Source organism: Topomyia yanbarensis, chromosome 3, assembly GCF_030247195.1.
Source record: "Topomyia yanbarensis strain Yona2022 chromosome 3, ASM3024719v1, whole genome shotgun sequence".
In the NCBI taxonomy this organism is placed as follows: Eukaryota; Metazoa; Arthropoda; class Insecta; order Diptera; family Culicidae; genus Topomyia; species Topomyia yanbarensis.
Genome location: NC_080672.1, coordinates 275,478,161 through 275,500,289, shown reverse-complemented (window position 1 = coordinate 275,500,289; position 22,129 = coordinate 275,478,161). Strand labels below are relative to the sequence as shown.

Genomic DNA, 22,129 nt, shown 5'->3' with positions numbered 1-22,129 from the left:
GTTACAGTACTGCGGAAAAAGTGAATTTTTGTCCATTCTCTGTTCAACCTTAAGAGGAATATTTTTATCGCGGGTATTTCATGATTTTCAATCCAGAAGAAATGATTTTTCCACTATGAATGCCAATAATTATGCTACGAAAATTCCACACAATCTTCAGTTCCTGTGCAGTGTGTGACTGAAAACAGGAAATTGAACATCCAGCACTCTTTCTTGTCTCATGCTTTGTTATTTTTGGATCTGCAGGAATTGCTTTCTATAAATATGCATCGATTCCAAATTTTAGCAACAGTTTTAAACTAACTCGCAATCAACGAAGTTAACAAGTGACGTTAAATAATCGAGGTTCCGTAACACAGTGTTTAAAATTATTTTTATTACCAACAAATATGATTAAGGTGTGTTGAAAAAAATTATTATTTTGACTTTATAAAGCAATGTATAATCGAGAAGTGACACGTGCTTAGCTAATATACATAATATGTGTACTTCAGCTCGTTTGTCTGTTCGGGAACTAGTTTACAATTTTACAAACATTACTCGTAAATCAAATGTTAACTCGTGATTTTGTTCATAGGTTTAAAAACATTGTTTGATTATATGCCGTGAACTGATCCATGATTCGTTCCTTCTTGATCATGATCTGGTTTTCGTGGTTGTAAATTTGTTCACAAAATCTTAACAGTAAACTATTTCACAAAATTTAGAATATTCTAAATTAGGCTCGTAACTGCCTCGTGATTTGGATCCTGGTTCATAACATATTGGTCACAGTTCATCATTCATGAACATTACTTATTTCACAAAATCGTAAGATGAGTGTTTCGCAATACTGTTCATAGAGTATGAAATTTTGTACATGTTTACAATATTTTCACGTGAAAAAATTTAAAAAACTTTAAATATCCGTTTTTGCTTTGTGGACTGTTTCCAGATGTATAGTATATTATCTACGCATTTAGAAGATATCCTTAATAATTTTCACTTTCATGAGATTGTTCGTAGTTCAAGCCATTTAGGCCATTGAGTTGATAAATTATTGCACACAATTCAATTATTATTATTATTGGAATTATTGGAAATTATTGCACACAATTCAGAATTTTATCAATTTTGTTGCGTGAACTGATATTCGGACTCACGTATAGTAGGGGACGGTGGGGAGTTGTAAACATAGTTTTGTTTTCGGGGCATATCTACCGTAAACATTGATCGATTTTCAATATTTGAACTGGTATTTGTATAGGACACCTTAATACATCCACAGGGTGAGGCAATTTTAAATAATCGTTATCTTGCTTGAGATATGGCAGATTGTGTGAAAAGCGTGGAATCGGCATTTTTTAGTTTGGTGGAAAGTTGTGAATCTTCGCAAAAAGTAGGAGAAATGGAATATTGTTGTGGATTATTTTTATTAGAGCTTTAGAACATAAATTTCAAGATATTTCTAAACCGGTGTTGGGAAATTATCAAAAAATCAAAAATCGGTAACGCATAAAATTACTACTGTTTCTCTTACTCGATATTTATTATCAATAAAATCACGGATGAGTTCAGCAATACAATGAAAGTGTAAAATCCATTACGCCTTCTTCGATCTCATTATCATAAGTTTTTCTTTCACACGTACTCATAAAATCATCTAAAGAGAAAATCAATCTCACTAATTATACTAGTTTACAAAATAAAAATCTGAACATCAATATTCGAACACCATTTCTGAAGTAAAATTGCGTGCTGAATCCGAAAATGAGGTCAAAAAAATTTACAGTAGAACAGTTTTCGAATTACAGTAAAAAAAATGAATTTTACCTTTAAAATTAAAAGTGCGTTCAGTAAAATCCAAATATCTTCGGTTGTAGTGCATCGATATGAAATAGTATTATGTTGAATTAAAGGTAACTTAATGCACTTTCGATCGTTAGAACATTTTGTTTTAGTGCGACTACTGGTTCTGACGTTATTTACGAATCTATTGAACTTTTTCTTAATTTTTCGTTTTTCGAATAAAAATGAGCGTGTGGTCAATATTTTCGGCAAGATGAAGCAATCCCAAAAATTATAATTTTATGGAAAATTAAAGCCTGCTAATAACCAATGAAAATCAGCATTTGTTAGTTTAAATCCGATGAAAATTGCGAAAGTTATTCAATTTTTTGTAAAATGGCAATTTTTGTGTTTCTCTGGATCAACTTATTGAACCGTTTCGATTTCAATTTTTTCTAGGGCTTGTTTAATAATATATGAGGGACTCTCTGTCAGAATTCTATTAAACAAGTAAATGGAAGAATTTTGAAAGAATTTGATGCGGGGTAATATTCGAACTCGTTTATCCAAATGATTAAGGACTTCTGATAACAATAATTTCAAGCTCAATGAAATTATCAAATAGTTTGTATGCAATACTGCGTGTAATATTTACAAGTGTATTACTGTCGTTATACGCACAATTGTCCCATGTATATAGGAAATGCATTTTATGCAAATATGCATTTAACGGCAGATTACATAAAATAACTCTCTTATGATACAGAATTCGTTATAAACTAAACCCGCACACGTTATAAAATTCGTATTTTGAAACACTAGCTGCTCAATTGGGTTTTATACAACGAATACGAATCCGTAGTAATATGTGATACTATATACGTCAACTATTATAAAATTAATAATTTGTAAAACTTATAATTTGTGTTCATTCCTAGAACATCTAGCAGTTCGTGTTTTGAAACTATGTAGGACATCGAACAAGACTTATTTTAGGTTTACAATTTTAAAATCTGAATTTAACAATGATTTGAAGAAAGTAGAATATTTTGTAGTTGCACTTAGATGTTTTACGAAATATATTATAGTATGTTGCAGTTTTGTGACCCAGTACAGTAAAATCGGTACATCATAGAAGCCAATACGAATCCAATATAATTTCAAATTATAAACTTCTAGACGTTTTAATAACGTAAAAGAAATTGTTAGTAGAACAAAACGTAACGAAATAGGTGGATAAGTCATCATTCGTGAAGCTAGTGCCCGAATTTAGCATTTTGCACAGTCATAAGCTTCCAATGTGTGTATCAAGGCATTGTGGAGCGTGCAGTTTACAATGTGTTTTGTACATATACGATTCTGTGCATGTAAATATTATGCGTATTTTTAATGCCGAATTTTTGATGACATTACTCCACTGAAGCTGAAATTATTGTTATCAGAAGTCCTTAATCATTTGGATAAACGAGTTTGAATATTACCCCACATTAATTTCTTTCAAAATTCTTCCATTTACTTGTTTAACAGAATTCTGACAGAGAGTCCCTCACACATTATTAAACAAGCCCTAGAAAAAAATTGGAATTGAGACGGTTCAAGAAGTTGATCCAGAGAAACACAAAAATTTTACAAAAAATTGAATAACTTTCGCAATTTTCATCGGATTTAAACTAACAAATGCTTATTTTCATTAGTTATTAGCAGGCTTTAATTTCCCATAAAAATGTAATTTTTGGGATTGCTTCATCTTGCCGAAAATATTGACCACACGCTCATTTTTATTCAAAAAACGACGAAAAATTAAGAAAAAGTTCAGTAGATTCGTAAATAGCGTCAGAACCAGTAGTCGCACTAAAACAAAATATTCTAACAATCGAAAGTGCATTAAGTTTATTTCATATCGATGCACTACAACTACAGATATTTGAATTTTACTGAACGTGCTTTTAATTTTAAAGGTAAAATTCATTTTTTCACTGTAACTCGAAAACTGTTCTACTGTAAATTTTTTGGACCTCATTTTCGGATTCAGCACACGATTGTGCATTGAAAATGACCACTAGCTTATTTAGTTCAAAAATGCTGTAAACTAGTGTTATTAATGATGTGTGATATTGATTATTTTATTATGCACATAAACTGCTATATCAGTTTCGTCTGCCATTTTGCAGTAATTGCGATTGAACAACTAGAGCTGAATATAACGGGAGATGCGGGAAGTTATTTAGGGCCCAACACATTTGTTTAGGGGGGAAATGTTCTCGTATGCAGCGAACCAAAATATTAATTTAAAGTTATAGTACATGTCCCTATACTATTAAACATGTTTGAGTGTTAGGATTTTAGTTGACCTGTTGGGCTTACATCGTGATTACCGGAGCCGCCAAAACACTAGAAACCAGGAAACTTCACACTGTTTCTCTGCTGTTAGGGAGTTTGAGTGAGTGTAACACCGACTACTCCAGTGTAGTGCATTGTCAAAAACGAAAATGCCATTAGCTGTGTCTTCTAATAATAGAGCCTACAAAATATGATGAGAGCGTTTAGCCAGAGACAGATCATCCAACGCTGAGAAAAATTGTTCACGATTTTTTAATAAAATTTCTTCTACTCAAATGTGTAGCAATCACGTGATGATTTTATTTTGGTTACCGTTGCGTGCACAGTAATGGGTGACAACGGGCACATAAAATTAAAAACGAGAATACTAGATCAACATCACTCTCGGTATATCAAGTTATAAGGTTTGTGATGTCAGGTTGTAATAAAGAAAACGATTATCATCGATGATTTTTTTCGACGGTGATCATTGATTTTTAATTTTTTGATTATGATTATGACAACACTGTTCTAAACTAATAGTGAAATGGAAAAATTATCTGATTCGCATTGAACAGGTGACAACATGATTCGCGCCAAGCCACTTGAATACGCGGTTGCAGCACATGGCGATCAGGAACATAAGTTAATGCAACATTTGCTAATGAGAAAGTGACGTCATGAGAGTAGAAATATTTAACAGTAGTTACCACATTTTTTAACCCATTATTGCCCAACCTACTATATATAGTAGGTGCTAAGAATGACTCCTATTACTCAATTAATAACGCAGAACAGGCATTATTAACGAGTTAATATTGTTCATATACTCTTGCAGAATATGTTTAGAGAAGTTAGAGGGGTTAAACCGGTGTTTATGTTTTGTTTTTAATCACTTTTCTCTTAAGGGGTTATACATTTTTGTTAGGATGAAAAAAATCGAATTTTTGTAAATTAAATATTCTGAAACTACATACGCCGAGGAAAATATTCTCAAAGTTTCATTAAGATCGGAATACTACAATTTGAGTTACAGCTATTCATAGACCGCTACCCATTGACCACTCGTAGGCGGTGCGTAGTGTTTGATACGCTAGAGCGTTGATTCGCTGCACCTACAGTGAAACTCGATTATCTCGGAGTTGTATTTTGTTGAAAAGTTCATCCGCGGCGATCACGATATCTCAGGAACCGATTAACCGATCAATCTTAAATTTTCACTGGTTGTTCCTTATTATATCAACTACTTTGAGTACAAAAATAATTTTACTGGAATGACCACATCATTTTTCTTCGATCGGAAAACACAATTTGCGATGCGCGTGAAAAATAAGTTGGGCAATAATGGGTTAATTTATAGCTTAGCGGGTATTGACAACTCCCCATGGTTCACAACTCACTCCGTTCCCTAGTTGTGTGCTCACAAAAACATGATACTGCCGTTCAACTTCAACTTCATGATCCAATTCATATATTATGCATTTTTGTGAATGACTATTAAATTTGAAAGGGGACTGGTCAACGATTCCTAATGTATTAGTTACGATACAAAATTTGTGCTCATAAAATAGTTCACAAAACCACGAAACCGTATCCATTTTAATGTTACAGTCAATAAAATATCAGCATAATTTTCTGCATGAGGAGCTTTAAAAATTATTGCATAAATCTTTGGCGCCGTTCATATACCACGTGGAAAAAAATTTCGTTTTTAACCCCATCTTCCACGTCCGTGGACAAACGTGGATAATTCCTGTGCCCCTACCTCCCCCTCCCTACGATATCCACGTGGACTTTCTATTTTTTCGGGTAATTTAATGAAAAATGGGTTATCATAATTTTTTTCTATGTGTTAGACTACTATGGCGAAAAGGGACTTCAAACTTCAATCAAAAAATACCATACACTACATTAGTCTTTTGTGAATTTTTCATGGAAATAGCTCATTTCTGTGAAATATTCTGATCTTTTATATTTACGTTTTGAAGATTCCTCATAATAACATAAAATTGAAGTAACTTTCATGAATTGACTCGTAATTTCAACCATAAGCTCTTAAATAAAATTAGTACAATTTGTTTTCAGTCACACACTGCACAGTGTCTCTGGTAGAACAATATTTAAACAAAAAAATCAGTATCGCTGAAATATTCACTAATTGAATGCGTAGGTACTGCTCTTTCATCTGAGACTAAATTTGAAATGTTCTATCGGGGGGTCTAGAACAATATTTTTTTTTTTACATTTTGATGATTATTTTTTGAAAATTGCGTTTCAATTAAAAGCTCTCAGAAGATATATCACTTTTAGGAGGATGGATCTTTGGACATACAGTATCAGAAAGAGGGGCTTGTTACGTTAATGAATGCCTCCAAAGACAGCAATGTCCGACATTTAGCCAATTTCGGGATGATTTAAATTTAAAATTTGAATAATATTTTTACTCGGGGCATTTTTTTTGTCTCTGGCAGAACAATATTACCACAAATAAATCAATATCACTGAAGTACTCACTATCCGGAGACTTGCTTCTATTTTAAACGAGACAAGTTTTGAATTATTTTTCCTAAGGTTCTATAACATTTTTTAATATGAAAAATAAATATCTATGTTTATATATACACGGACACTTCATTACTCGTTTATATGTCGATATATGAAACTAACTTTTTTTTTTGAAAATTGATGAATAATTAGTATCAGTAAATAATTTCTTAGTTAATGATTTGTTTGTGTTCTTTGAATTCAATTAGTTATGTGTATGTATTGTTTAATACTTAAATTTAGAGCTTTTTTCACATACGTGCATCCCTTTGAGCGAGAAGTCATTTTGATGTGTACCAATTTCAATGATTACAGTGTTTGTTAGTACACTTATTATAAGTACATTGGCCTAATATCTGCTGCCTACTTACTAATATCTGCTTCCAACTTCCATGGTAAGTGAGATGAAACTGTCTTTGTAGATTAATCTTCTGAAATTGACTGAAATTTTGTATACTTTCTTCTTGGATTTACGATCAATGCACTAAAAATTATTATATTTTTCCTTAAAAAATGCTATGATATAGAAAACGTTGTAATTTTTCGCATCTACCAAGTTGTGAAAACGCACAATCGTCTGAGCTCTCGATCGAAGCAGATCGTTTTCTTGTGCTGTGCATAGAGTAAATCAATATAAATATATACATTGTGAAGGCCAGTCATTGTTTGAGGCAGGCTTTGTTCGCCGGTGCCTAGGTTGGTGAAATGAACAGTTCAATAACCGGACAAGCCGCTATATAAGCTAAGTATCGTTTTTTTTCTCATTTCCCTTTCCCCCGATCTGTCGCTACTTCTTAGATCCCTTTCCCCTGAATATAAGTTTCATCTCTCGTTTACACCACGTGCTATCCTCGTGCCTAAATGGCCGAGGGCGAAGTAACATTGGATGGGAATGATGTTCCCATGGATTTACCGGATAAACCCGAAATCACTCCCTCCTCTGATTTTCCCAGTCCTCCTCGTATTAAAACATACCCAGCCAGTTCAATTGGGCCCTGGGTGGTCTATTTCCGGCCCATCACGAAATCGCTTAATATTTTAGAAATCTCACGGGAGCTGACTGCTAACTACCCGGCCGTAGCTCAGATAACACGTGTTAGAGCTAATAAGATACGCATATTAGTGAATGACCTCGACCAGGCAAACCAGATTGCACACAGCGAGCGTTTTACAAAGCAATTTAAAGCGTATATACCTTGTTTAGCAATGGAGATCGACGGGGTCGTCGCCGAGCCGGGTTTGAAGTGCGAAGACGTGTTAAAGTACGGAGTTGGTTGCTTTAAGAACCTGAACATGTGAAGATTCTGGAATGCAAGCAATTGTATTCCGCAAAAACTGAGAATAATAAGACAACTTATTCATTGTCAGACTCGCTTCGGGTGACTTTCTCCGGGTCTTCCCTCCCCAACTATCTCCTCCTGGATAAGGTTCGTCTACCTGTTCGCCTGTTTGTACCGCGGGTAATGAACTGCAGCAATTGCAAGCAGCTGGGCCACACATCCACCTATTGTGGCAAAAAGAAAAGGTGCGGCAAATGCGATGGAGAACATGAGGATGACTCTTGCGGTGGAGAAACTGAAAAGTGTATTTACTGCGGGGGCCTTCCGCATGATCTTAAATCATGCCCCGCGTACAAACAGCGCGGGGATAAAATTAAGCGCTCCCTTAAGGAACGCTCGAAGCGCTCTTATGCAGAAATTCTTAAGAATGCTTCGCCATCTGTCCCTTCCGAAAATTCCTTTGCTCTTTTGGCTGGCGTTGAGCAAGAATCTGACGACCCACAAGAGGGAACATCTTTGGTTAACTCAGGGGAGTCCAGGAAGAGGAGAAATCTAGCCTCCCCTAGATTGCCTCGTAAGGGTGCCAAGGTGTCGTCCACTCAGAGTGCGCCAACTACAATCAATAAATCCAACGGAAGTGATGCACTAAAGCCGAAGCAATTTGCTCCAGGACTTGGAAATTTTAATTCTAACAAGGAGTATCCACCACTTCCAGGGACACCAAAAACCCCAAGTGTTCCCTTTTTTCAAACAGATACTCAGTCCAGTAGCGGACTAATGAAATTTTCTGACATAGTGGACTTAATTTTCACAGCTTCCAATGTTACTGATCCTCTTAAAAGCATTCTGATATATTTTCTCCCTATGGTGCAAACATTTTTGAAACAGTTGACTGCTAAATGGCCCCTCCTTGCAGCGATCGTATCCTTCGATGGCTAAGTCATCAAACGAGGTCACTGATTCGATCACTGTCCTACAGTGGAATTGCAGAAGTATCCTTCCGAAAATCGATTCATTCAAATTTTTACTAAACAGTTCAAAATGTGATGTTTTCGCATTGGTAAACTTCCGATATAAATATCAACTTCCACGACTTTAATATAAATCGTCTGGATCGAGAAAACCCTTACGGAGGAGTACTTTTGGGGATTAAAAAGTGCTATTCTTTCAACCGAATTAACCTCCCTTCGACACCAGGCATTGAAATTGTCGCTTGTCCAGTTCTAATCAAAGGTGAAGACCTTTGCATTGCTTCCATCTACATTCCTCCTAGAGACTCGGTAGGGCACCGAACGCTTTGTAATATCACGGAATCCTTACCGGCACCGCGGCTAGTTCTGGGAGACTTTAACTCGCACGGTACGGTATGAAGCTGTCTTCATGATGATAATAGATCAACATTAATCCAAGATCTTTGCGACAATTTCAACATGACCATCTTAAACACGGGAGAAATGACGCGGATTCCTACACCACCAACACGCGCAAGCGCATTGGATTTATCGCTATGCTCGACATCGCTACAGTTAGATTGCAGGTGGAAGGTGATCCCTGATCCCCACGGTAGCGATCATTTGCCTATCGTGATTTCAATTGCTAACGGTTCAAGACCATCGAAAACAATCAATGACTCGTATGACCTCACACGGAACATTGATTGGAAGAGTTACGCGACCGCGATATCCGTTAAAATCGAATCCACTCAAAAACTTCCTCCGGAGGAAGAGTACAGGTTTTTGGCTGGCTTGATTCTCGACAGTGCGAATCAAGCTCAGACTAAACCAGTACCCAGCGCGAATACCCATGGACGGTCTCCCACCCTGTGGTGGGATAAAGAGTGCTCAGAGCTGTACGCGGAAAAGTCCACTGCATATAAGGCCTTCCGAGAAGACGGGTTACCCGCTAGCTATCAACAGTACGCGTCGTTAGAAAAGCGAATGAAGAGTCTAATGAAAGCCAAAAAACGCAGTTATTGGCGCCGGTTCGTCGACGGGTTAACGAGAGAAACAGCGATGAACACTCTTTGGGGTACGGCTCGACGTATGCGTAACCGTAATAGTACCAACGAGAACGTGGAATATTCAAACCGTTGGATATTCGCTTTCGCCAAGAAGATCTGTCCGGACTCTGTCCCGGTACAGAAAACGTGCCGCGCCACGTCTCCTCACGATACCGCGAACGAAACACCGTTTTCGATGGTGGAGTTCTCACTTGCTCTCTTATCATGCAACAACAACGCCCCAGGGTTAGACAGAATCAAATTCAACTTGCTGAAGAATCTGCCTGACACTGCAAAAAGGCGCTTGTTGAATTTATTTAACAAGTTTCTTGAGGGTAACATTGTCCCTTATGAATGGAGGCAAGTGAAGGTTATCGCCATCCAAAAACCAGGAAAACCAGCCTCCGACAACAACTCGTATCGGCCGATTGCAATGCTGTCCTGTATTCGGAAGTTGTTCGAGAAAATGATCTTGTTTCGCCTCGACAATTGGGTTGAAGCAAATGGCTTACTGTCAGATACACAATTTGGCTTCCGCAAAGGCAAAGGGACGAACGATTGCCTTGCGTTGCTTTCTACAGAAATCCAAATGGCCTATGCTAACAAAGAGCAGATGGCATCAGTCTTCTTGGATATTAAGGGGACTTTTGACTCAGTTTCTATCAACATTCTGTCAGAGAAGCTGCACCAGCATGGTCTTTCGCCAATTTTAAATAACTTTTTGCTAAACCTGTTGTCTGAAAAGCACATGCACTTTTCGCATGGCGATTTAACAACATCGCGATTTAGCTACATGGGTCTTCCCCAGGGCTCATGTCTAAGTCCCCTGCTCTACAATTTCTACGTGAATGACATTGACGATTGTCTTGCCAATTCATGCACGCTAAGGCAACTTGCAGACGACGGCGTGGTCTCTGTTACAGGGCCCAAAGCTGCCGACCTGCAAGGACCATTACAAAATACCTTGGACAATTTGTCTGCTTGGGCTCTTCAGCTGGGTATTGAGTTCTCCACGGAGAAAACTGAGTTGGTTGTTTTTTCTAGGAAGCGTGAGCCGGCACAACTCCAGCTTCTATTAATGGGTGCAACGATCAACCAAGTTTTCACATTTAAATATCTCGGGGTCTGGTTCGACTCTAAAGGTACCTGGGGATGTCACATTAGGTATCTGAAACAGAAATGCCAACAAAGGATCAATTTTCTCCGAACAATAACTGGAACATGGTGGGGTGCTCACCCAGGAGACCTGATCAGGTTGTACCAAACAACGATATTGTCGGTGATGGAGTACGGGTGTTTCTGTTTCCGCTCCGCTGCGAACATACACTTCATCAAACTGGAGAGAATCCAGTATCGTTGCTTGCGCATTGCCTTGGGTTGCATGCACTCGACCCATACGATGAGTCTCGAAGTGCTGGCGGGCGTTCTTCCGCTAAAAAATCGATTTTGGGAACTCTCATATCGATTGCTCATCCGATGCGACATTCTGAACCCGTTAGTGATTGAAAACTTCGAGAGGCTCGTTGAGCTTAATTCTCAAACCCGATTTATGTCCTTGTACTTCGACTACATGGCACAGAGCATTAATCCTTCTTCATATACTCCCAACCGTGTTCGTTTCCTAGATACTTCTGATTCTACTGTATTCTTCGACACATCCATGAAGGAAGAGATTCGTGGAATCCCGGACCATATACGCCCGCAAGTGATCCCCAATATATTTTATAATAAATCCCGAGAAGGCGACTGTGACAAAATGTTCTACACTGACGGATCAAATCTCGATGGGTCCACTGGCTTCGGTATATTCAACAATACTATCACCGCTTCATTCAAGCTCAATGATCCCGCTTCAGTTTACGTCGCAGAGTTAGCTGCAATTCAGTGCACCCTTGGGATCATCGACACTCTGCCCACAGATCACTACTTCATCATTTCGGACAGCCTCAGCTCCATCGAGGCTCTTCGTGCGATGAAGCCAAAAAAACAATTCCCATATTTCCTGGGGAAGATACGGGAGTCTTTGTGTACGTTATCTGAAAAATCTTACCAGATTACCTTTGTTTGGGTCCCCTCTCATTGTTCTATCCCGGGCAATGAAAAGGCCGACTCATTAGCAAAGGTGGGCGCATTAAATGGTGACATATACGAAAGACCAATCTGCTTCAACGAATTTTTTAGTATTTGTCGTCAGAGGACACTCAACAGTTGGCAAACCTCGTGGAGCAATGGTGAACTTGGACGATGGCTACATTCCATCATCCCAAAGGTATCAACGAAGCCTTGGTTCAGGGGGATGGATGTGGGTCGGGATTTTATTCGTGTAATGTCCCGACTTATGTCCAACCACTACACCTTGGATGCGCATTTGCGGCGTATTGGGCTTGCGGAGAGTAGTCTGTGCGCTTGTGACGAGGGCTATCACGACATCGAGCACGTTGTCTGGGTATGCGCCGGGTACTTGGACGCCAGGTCTCAGTTAAAGGATTCCCTTCGGGCCCGAGGTAGACCACCCAATGTCCCAGTCCGAGATATGCTGGCAAATCGTGATTTCCCCTATATGTCCCTTATTTATACTTTCATAAAAACGATAAATATCCCAATTTAGCCCCTTTTTTTTATTTCTCGTTTTAGAAGTTTTCTCCTGCCTTGTGGGACCGATCAGCTCCAGACTGCCACTATGTAACCGCCGTCGCACTTACCACTACGGAAACTGAAGCGAGAGCGACTCGAGGTCCGATGACTTTTGAAGGATTCCCCGCGGGTCCGAAGAATACCATCCGCCAATCCGACCTACTAGACTGAGGCGCTAATTTGTTTCGCTGATCTCCCGTTTGCCCGAAAGTTGCAAGTTTTGCTCTTCTCTCCCGGTCACCATCTACGCTTTCTCTCCCCTGTCCTTGATACAACTGCTTCTACAGCCCCCCTCTGAATATCTTGACCAAGCATAAGTCTCCGCTAAAAAAGTTCAAATTTGTATTCTGTATTCCTAGTTTTAAGATAGTTGTAATTTTACCTCTTTGTTAAAACTATTGTCCCCCATCTTGCAAATAGAACTGTATCCCTAGTTTTAAAACACCTGTGAATTTTCTCATAAATATTTGTTCCCCCTTTTGTGTACCAAACTGTATTGTTAGTTTTAAGATAACTGTAAGTATTTCCTAAAAAACTATTACTATTGAATTCCTTGTTTTAAAATTTTTCATAAAAAAAAATCTTTTGCCCCTTCTCTTGTATATAGAATCTTATTTCTAGTCTTAAGATAGCTGTAAAATTTTTCTCTTTAAAAAAAATATTTCAACATTGTAACCTCCTAGTTTTAAAATATCCAAAATGTAAAAACAAAAGAATTTGGCACCGCCAAGCTAACGCATTTGTGCCTATCAAATAAACGAAATGAACAAAAAAAAAGTTGTGAAAATATTTAAATTAATATTTTTTTACATCTTTTATTTTAAATAATTGAGTTTTTGGGCCAACATAGGGTTTAAACTTGTTATAATAACTTTTAAGAATTTCTTCAAATCCGCAAAACAATACCCTTTTGTTTATATTTTATGATAATGGATTTTTTTTGCTCGGGATTCTTTTCCGACCCTTGTCTTGCTCAAAATTATATCATTTTTGGATTCCTCAGAACATTTTACCTTTATTTCATGTGTTTAGATTTTTTGTTTCGTTGACTACTCAAATCAAAATACTTGATAAAGCGCGCTTCAAAATTTCTATTTTCTTATATTTGCTATAATAGAATTGCTACTTTGAACCAATAAACAATCCCTAAAACACCCTACTGCTTTCAAACATTTTCACGCCTCCTCCAAATCAGATAGTATGAAATGATTTTGCGGAAAATATAATTATTTGCTAAAATGTGGACCACTGCTCCTCGTAATTTTCAAGGAAACTAAAAACTAAAACAAATCAAATTGAGCTAAAATTGTTCAAAGAAACCATATAACAATGATAGAATTTGAATGTAACATTAGTTACAAAGAAATCCCGAGCAAAAATATACTACGAAGAAAAATAAATTGAAGGAAACGATTTGTTTTGCAAATTTCAAGACCCCTTAACACCAATGCGAAGCTGGCTAAATGGTGTCTTCGAAGCATTTCATTAACGTTACAAGTCCGTTCCTCTGACGCTCACTGATTCAACCACCTAAAAGGGAGATGTATGTTATGAGCTACTCATTGAAAAATTACCTAAAAATTCATAAAAATGTTGAAACAAATGTTCCAGATCCCCCGATAGAACATTTTAAAGTTATGCTCAGATGAAAGAGAAGAATCTAAGCTTTCGATTAGTGAGTATTTTGGCGATAGTGATTTTTTTGTTTTAATATTTTCTACCAGAGACACCGTGTTTGTCACAGAAAATTGAATCAAACGATTCAGACAGATTTTTTTCTCGGATTTTGTTTTGCACGATTTCCTCTGATTTTTTTTATGGTAGTTGCCATCACATTGTGCTGTTATAGGTAATTTGACTATACCAAAATTACGCGCTCAAACCAATTTCTTATAAAAGACAAAAATATAATAAAAAGTCAAAATGGAGATTTCCAATACCCCCTCCTCCTCCCAATAGACAAGCGTCGACTTTGTCGTGACCCCTCCCCGCTCCTAAATTGTCCACTTGATATATGGATGGCCCCTTTTCAATCTGATGACTTGAGATAGTCACGAAAACTGTTTGATGTTTTGAAATGTTCTTAATGAAAGCAATTCCAAATCTAAGGCAATAGAAACTAAAAATCCTAAAAATATGTTCTTTGTCACAAGAAAGGCTTTAGTACATCGACAAATTATTGATGTTGGATTTGATTTTTATTATTTATTATTTATTAAAGTGTTTTTGCGCTAATCGAATATGACAATCCTTGACGGTGCTAGAAAATACAAGGTACAACGCCAAATCGAAATGAGTAGAAAAATGTCCATAAAATGTTCGAATGTAGAGAATGTCGAAATTTGCTCTAAATCTTTTGATTTAGCAAGCGATTTGTAGATGCCCAGAAACAGTTAAACTTATATTTTCTTGACCTGGCGCCTTCAACTATTACCAGTTCTATGGAATCGATTTTTTTATATATTCTAATTAAATGAAACTATTATCAAGACTAGCCTTGGCCTAGCAGATCAGAGGCCCAGCCAGGAAGGATTATTGGGGATCAATAAGATCAAAATGTATATTTCAATGATTTAATCATCTAAGGGAAACTACCCAGAATATAACATATTGAAGAAAATTGCACAGAAATTGTCCACAATTCGAAAGAAAACCACTTAACACTGAATACTAAGTTAAGAAAAATTTGTCAACTATTTCATTGATAACACCACCAAAATAACTAGAAACTTTAAATATATATGCTAAATAATATCAGCATCTTTTGCTTCCGACACATGGAATACATCGTATTTACCTCCCCTTTCTATGACGATTTCGGTTACACTTTCTAAGTCACATCGTCACTTCGTTAAACAAATATTTTGACACTAATCTGTTCAGTAATTGGTTTGTTTTTTTGAATACAACTAATTTGCTCTAAGTTTTTCCACGACTACCACAAATATTGCAACATGTTCGACTACTTGAACAAAGGTGTAGTGTGTGCTTGATTACAAGTTCTGTAATTTGAACTTGTAATCAAGCAGACACTACAGCTTTGTTCAATTTGAGAAAAAGTTTTAATTAAAGCTTTTGCACCTAACGCATCGAAGTGCTACGGATAACGAAGACGAAAGGGTCTTTCAAAAATGAGGGGATCAGGGCGCTAGTTACAACATTTTAGTCGCTCTCCATGATTGTCTACTAATATCTTTTCGCTGGTTCGTCACTTTGTTTTCAAACATAGATATTAATTGTTTCAAACCATAGAAAGCGACTAAAATGGTGCTACTGGTAGCAACATTAAATTCATCATGATTGATTGAATAATATGTGATTTAGAATCAATTGACACCCAATGGAAGGTAAGGACAAAATCACAACTGTTAGTTCAAAAATCACAACTGTTAGTTCTATACTGCTCCATAACTGTTTGGTTTGTTTACTTTTACACGTTTTACATTTCTTATAAAAGAAATGTATAGAATTCGCTCAAACTTTCAAGATTTTTTCCGAGGCCCGGAGGGCCGAGTCTTATATACCAATCGACTCAGCTCGACGATTTGGGACAATGTCTGTGTGTGTGTGTGCCTGTGTGTGTGTGTGTATGTAACGGACAAATTCTCATTCGTGTTTCTCAGCAATGGCTGAACCGATCTTATCCAAACCAATTTTAAATGAAAGAACTAAAAACAGTATGAACTCTATTAATTTGTTTTTGATTCTGATGTTTAGTTTCCAAGATATGAATGTTTGAATGCGTAAAAATAGCGTTTTTTGCAGTTTTTTTGAATTATCTGCCGAAATTGACAATATAGATTAACAATTTATATGTTTTTAGACAGCTTTAACGAATACCTTTCGAACAAGCTATAGATTATTGAAATCGGACTATTATCAAAAGAGATATTTAACATTAAATGCGGACGAAAGATTTTTATCATTTCCCATTGCCAGAAATATGACCAAAAACATGTAATCTATTATTAACGCCAAAACGGCTTATTTTAGGTCAATAGTATCTTCGGAGAATTTAATGGAGGAAATATGCCCTTTCTTTTGGTATTGTGCTTTTGCTGATTAATCCCCCTATGAGTGAGATATTTTCACAAATTTTCTTGGAAGTGATTATATCGAAATAATGCCTTCTACAAATTTGTAGCTCTTACTTTTGCGAATAACTTTACTGAAGACTTCAAATAACTATTTTGAATACTTTAAAAGTTATGGCTTGTTGTTTGTTGATTACTCTTTGTCGCCTATTTATTGTTCAATATAGAAATAATCCATTGAAATAAGCCAAACATTATTTCGACAAATCGAATTTTGTATTTCATTTTTCTATCTACAACCGCTAGGAATAATCACCGAACACTTCCAAGTTGTCTGGAAGGAACTTCATAACTTATCAGTGCAAAAATGTTCATTTGTGCGAACCTTCTGACTGCAATTTTTCTAATGACCATCGGATCGATCTGAAACATATCGGAAAATGAAAAGCGAAATAAATAACTCCAAGCAACGGCGTAGCCAAGAGAAGTTTTTGGGGTTTAAGACCATACAACGCCACCAACCACCCCCCCCCCCCCCACCACACCCAAAAAAAATATTGGATTGAAGTTGAAAATTTATTGATGCAGACTGATTTAATTCAATATTACAATAACAATTATCTGATCCGTAGATTGATAACCTGTTGTTGTAAACATCATGAGGACTTTTGATAAATTGTCGGAATGGGGTCCTGATATGTAACTGATCTATTGGTCTTGATTTCACAGTTGTCTAATAGCATCAATATCAAATTCCTGTCTGAAAACATTCCAATAGAAAATTCCAGAGTTCTGTAATCAATCATATTCCTCAGATTTATTTTCAAATTGATCTCGTTTTTGTAGAGATGTACTGTAATAAGGGTCTTTATTTAATTGGAAGAGAAGTTAAAATTGATTTAATGTCTATGAAACATAGAACTGCTCACCAAAAAAATGCATAACTTTCAACATTTGCTAAAAATGTTCTTGCCTTTCTCATTCACTCTAAAATTCGTCAATCCAATCCCGACCCGGAGGGCCGAGTGTCATATGCCAATCGACTGAGTTCGTCGAGATCGGAAAATGTCTGTGTGTGTATGTATGTGTGTATGTGGAAAAAATGTGACCTCTGTTTCTCAGAGATGGCTGGACCGATTTGCACAAAGTTAGTCTCAAATGAAAGGTACAACCTTCCCATCGGCTGCTATTGATTTATTGATTGGACTTCCGGTTCCGGAGTTACGAGTTGAAAAGTGCAATCACACAGCAAATTCCCATATAAACTGAAATGAAAAATTTTCAAAATCAAATTTGTATTTTTGATACCAAATGCCTTTAAAATGCATGAAACATTGAGATGTTTGACAAAAATTGACTTTTTTTGGACTTTGGTACATTTTTGTCTTTCTCATATAGAAAGGTTATGCAATCACTCTAAAAATCGTCAATCATACCGGCCCGGAGGGAGTATGCAGTGAGGGGTTGCTACTTTAAAATTAAAACTAGTTTAAAATTTCTTAACAAGTTGAAAATTTTCGGCAGGACCTGGACCTCCCGGATCTTTCTCCATGATCCGCCGCTGGTTTCAAGCGATGTTTCAGTATCACATATTATCTCAAGATCGTGGCTGTCGATCCATTGTATGTATGTGCAAATCGTACTGAACATGTAATATTCATTTCCACCATTGTACTGAACATAACCAGCCATGGAATCGTAGTCTGGACAAATGAGACAAGCACAATTGCACCACTAGGTGGACTAAGACAGATTTTTTTTGGGAATGCGTCGAGTTGAGACGAAAACGTAATATGATTAATAACGAGGATAACACTTTACGAATGTAGAGAGAAATTTATGAAAAAAGACGATTTCCATTCGATACTAGCAGGTTCTGATCGATTTTGATGAGCATTTGATTTTTGTTGTATGACCAATTATATGTATAGGTCAAATGTTTAAAATCAGTAATTTAAGGTCAAGATAGCATCATTTTGAAACCGCCAACTTCGGAGGTTTAATATCTTCGATGAGTTTTACAAACGTTAAACAGCGCATCATTTAATAAAATAATTTTGACGGTATATCGTCCAAGAAGTATTTATGGTGATTTTTCTCAGGTTAATATTCATGACTACAATAAAGTCTCAACAAATTCGCTAGACACGAACTCTGTTACTATTTCTGAAAAATTAATTCTGCATAATTTTAAAAGTTCAAGAATTACGGTTTCGGAATTATGCCGTTTGGACAGTATGATCGATTTTCACCAAACCCCCATTAAACCGAATTTCTGGCTACGCTGCTGACTTCAAGTAAGTAGAAACAAAGTCGTTCTACACTCGTTCACAAGAAACTTCTTCGAATGCTGAATATCTATTATAATACATTGAAACCCTGATTTTATCAGCCAAATATGAACATATGTTTGATGGGCTCTAGCAGACGAACAAGACTGAATTCGAGTAAATCCTTTCTTGAGCATGTTTTCCTTATCATGAAGTTGGAAATATGCAAAAATAAAAAGTTCATCATAATCAGAAATAGTTATCAGACTACATCAAGAATATTTCAACAGTATTTTAACAGCTTCAGTTTATTATAAAGAAAAAAAAATTGCCCGATTTAGTCAATGTCCCCATTTTGTCAGCCTAAAATACACCATGAGACTGATAAAAATGGATCTTTATTGTATGTATTATTCACTGTGTTTCACATTAATAGGTACATTTCATTTTTGGGGATTTCTTATTGAATCGAGCTACAACATTTGTTTGTTTTTATTTGTTCTTTGGCATTAGGATTAGCGATAATAATTCAAATCAAGGATACTACTGGGAAGTCACCTTTAGAAAAAGTCGATGTCGAAGTAAAATTTGGAACTATGCACGCATGCACTTCAAAGATAGCGTGATATCCGGAGCTGCGATTTCATTTCAACCCTTTTTTTGTGAAAATGGCGATACTTACAAATGTAAACATAAGGCTTTTTTCATACATGCGAATGAGGGCTTTGAAACGCAACCAATTAACCTAAAAATTTGGATTCTACGATATTGCTTTCTTAAACTACAGCAAAAAATACAACGGGCGAAACTGTATTTTTGTTTGTTTATTTAAAGTTTCGCCCTCCACGCTCCATGCAAACAAACAGGGCGATACTTTTTTTGCTAGCAGTTTAGAAGCGAAACTGTCATTTTCGTATTTTTTAGAATTATCAAGCTGATACCAGCTGTAAATAGTAACAATGATCGCTATTGAAAAAAACCCGGACGAAATCGGTGGTGTAGAACGGTAGTTATTGTAAAAAACGTAAGAACGATACTTCAATGCTGATAGGTGGGACCGAAAAGGTAAACAATCGCCAAAGGGGCGATACTATCATTTTGTAAATTTCAATAGCAAAAACAAATTTTAATTTAATAATTTCAAATACTTTATGAAGTTTTGGGTTTCGATCACTGAATCATGCAATCTAGGATATAAAAAACACAATAGTTTTTAAATAGGAAATAAAAGTCTGGAAATATTCACTGTTGATTTTCTTTGAATGGTGTCCTTTAGGAAAATTCAGTTTTCCCACCACAATTTAGATATTTTATTAACAGAGCATTAACAATAATTCGTTGGTATGTCTATTTTATGGGCCATTTTTTCGCTTTCCCATTGATTTGGTTTGAGATTTCTAGCACTGATGTTGTCCTATGCTGATTTGAGCGATTCTCTGAGTCCTGCCACTATCCCATGTAGTATGTGTTATCAAAAACATCGTGAAACATCATGTTCTAAATGTTCTCAAACGATAAAATATCCGAAGAGAGTGATAAGAGTTATAAGAAATGTCTCATCACACTGTTAGGTGGATTAAAAGCGTTTTTCTTGTTTATTATTCGATTGTTAAATATATCAAGGCTTTTCCGCATTAACAATAACATTCCCATCACGAATACTTTATGCGTCTTATGCGAAAAGGTAGGACGTCAATAGCCTCCGTATTCACCGAAAAACATGTTTTCTTAAATCTATTTTTGACTAATTTGGGGGGGGGGGGGGGTAAACAAGTGTTCTACTGCGAAATTATCCTTTAATCAGTCCTGAATTGTTGGAGCGAAAAAACAGCTCCTTAAAAATTCTTACTCTTGCCTTATTATATAACCGATTTTTAAATTCACAGGAAATAACTTTTATCAGCTGCCTGGTGGCTGCAGCGCTAGCGATGCCAGCTGTGGAATATGGAGCTTTGAGTCCAAGTTTGTATCCAAACGATGATGCCGGCATTGTGATTCTCCAGCCAGCCGAAGACGATCTGGAAGGTGCTGAAACGGCTCACCATGGAGGTTATGGAGGAGGTTATGGTGGCGGATTTGGCGGTCAAGGAGGAGGCGGTTTCGGTCGGGGTCATGGTGGTTTTGGTGGAGGATTTGGAGGAGGTATATTAACCATTCAAAATATTCGAAATCAAATGTAAACTTTGAAAAAACCGCAGGTAGAGGTTTCGGAGGTGGCTATGGAGGTGGCTATGGAGGTGGCTTTGGCGGTGGCCACGGAGGTTTCGGACGAGGATACCATGGCTAAAAATACAAGTGGTGGAATTCTAGTGTACATTGAAGGCTTAGATGATAAATAAAATAATTTTATGTACTTAGAAGACAATATTTACTTGAAAAGAAATCAAGGCAATTGGGATTTGAATCTGGTTTAATAGTCGTGAACAACAATGATGTCTTCTAGTATGATTCATGATGATCCAAGAGTTTCATTTTGGTGATATAGTCACAGTGATGAAGTAAGATATTTGTTACATGTTTATAAAAGTATGAAAAGCAAGATGGAATCTTCAGAAATGTTGAAAAGCTTGTTTTCGCTAACATCTTCACTGAAGACCAAACATCTCTATATATAGAACACTCGTAGTTATAGCATAGACTAACAGACATAACACTCGAAAATAATGCCTCGCCCACTTTAACGGTTATTTTAAATATATTTGTAGTTGGAACTGTGGCCGCTTTTGAAATTATGGCGCCACTAACATATGAACAAGCATGTGGGGGTAGACCACTAGTGATAAATTGTTCCCAAGCCTGAGGGGTAACCCGTTAGCAAATAAGTGTTAGGGACCGTGAATAAAAGGTGGAGCTAGTGTTTTGGGAAAATTGGCGGATCGATATTTTTAAGGGAATTCCCTCATAGTGTTATGTCTGTTAGTCTGTGGTTATAGGCCGTTGTTTGTGAGTGACGCCTCAAAACTTTTTTAAAATAACTTCCTTAATATCATAAGTAAAACATCAGCATGTTCCGGGAAGTTGCTTGTCTTTGCCAAGATACATATAATTTAAGAAGAAATCATTGATGTGTTGATAAACTAGCGAACGCTTCAATGGGAATAGCTTTTGAACGGTAAAAACGGCCAGGCTGCAGTAGTGCAATATGTACTTGCAATTTAAAGCACTATATCAATATAATAAAAATAAATCAATTTTAATTGTCTCTCATTGTCTACAGTAGAGTTATCGATGATATGAAATTCGTAGGCACGATATTTGAAAACATATTTAAAAAAAATTCTA

General features: G+C 36.6%; 1 protein-coding gene across 1 annotated transcript; it reads left to right on the top strand.

Moving 5' to 3' along the window:
- The first annotated feature begins 297 nt into the window (after positions 1 to 297).
- On the top strand, positions 298 to 21,200 carry LOC131692496 (keratin, type II cytoskeletal 1-like). The gene is made up of 3 exons (XM_058979579.1): positions 298 to 398; positions 20,734 to 20,989; positions 21,046 to 21,200. The coding sequence occupies exons 1-3, from the start codon at positions 390 to 392 to the stop codon at positions 21,132 to 21,134; spliced, it is 354 nt and encodes a 117-aa protein (XP_058835562.1). The 5' UTR covers positions 298 to 389; the 3' UTR covers positions 21,135 to 21,200.
- The last annotated feature ends 929 nt before the right edge of the window (positions 21,201 to 22,129 follow it).

Excerpts from the sequence above, each read along its gene's own strand:
- LOC131692496 (XM_058979579.1), top strand. Across the intron at positions 20,990-21,045 it reads TGGTGGAGGATTTGGAGGAG|GTAGAGGTTTCGGAGGTGGC; the intron begins GTATATTAACCA and ends AAAAAACCGCAG.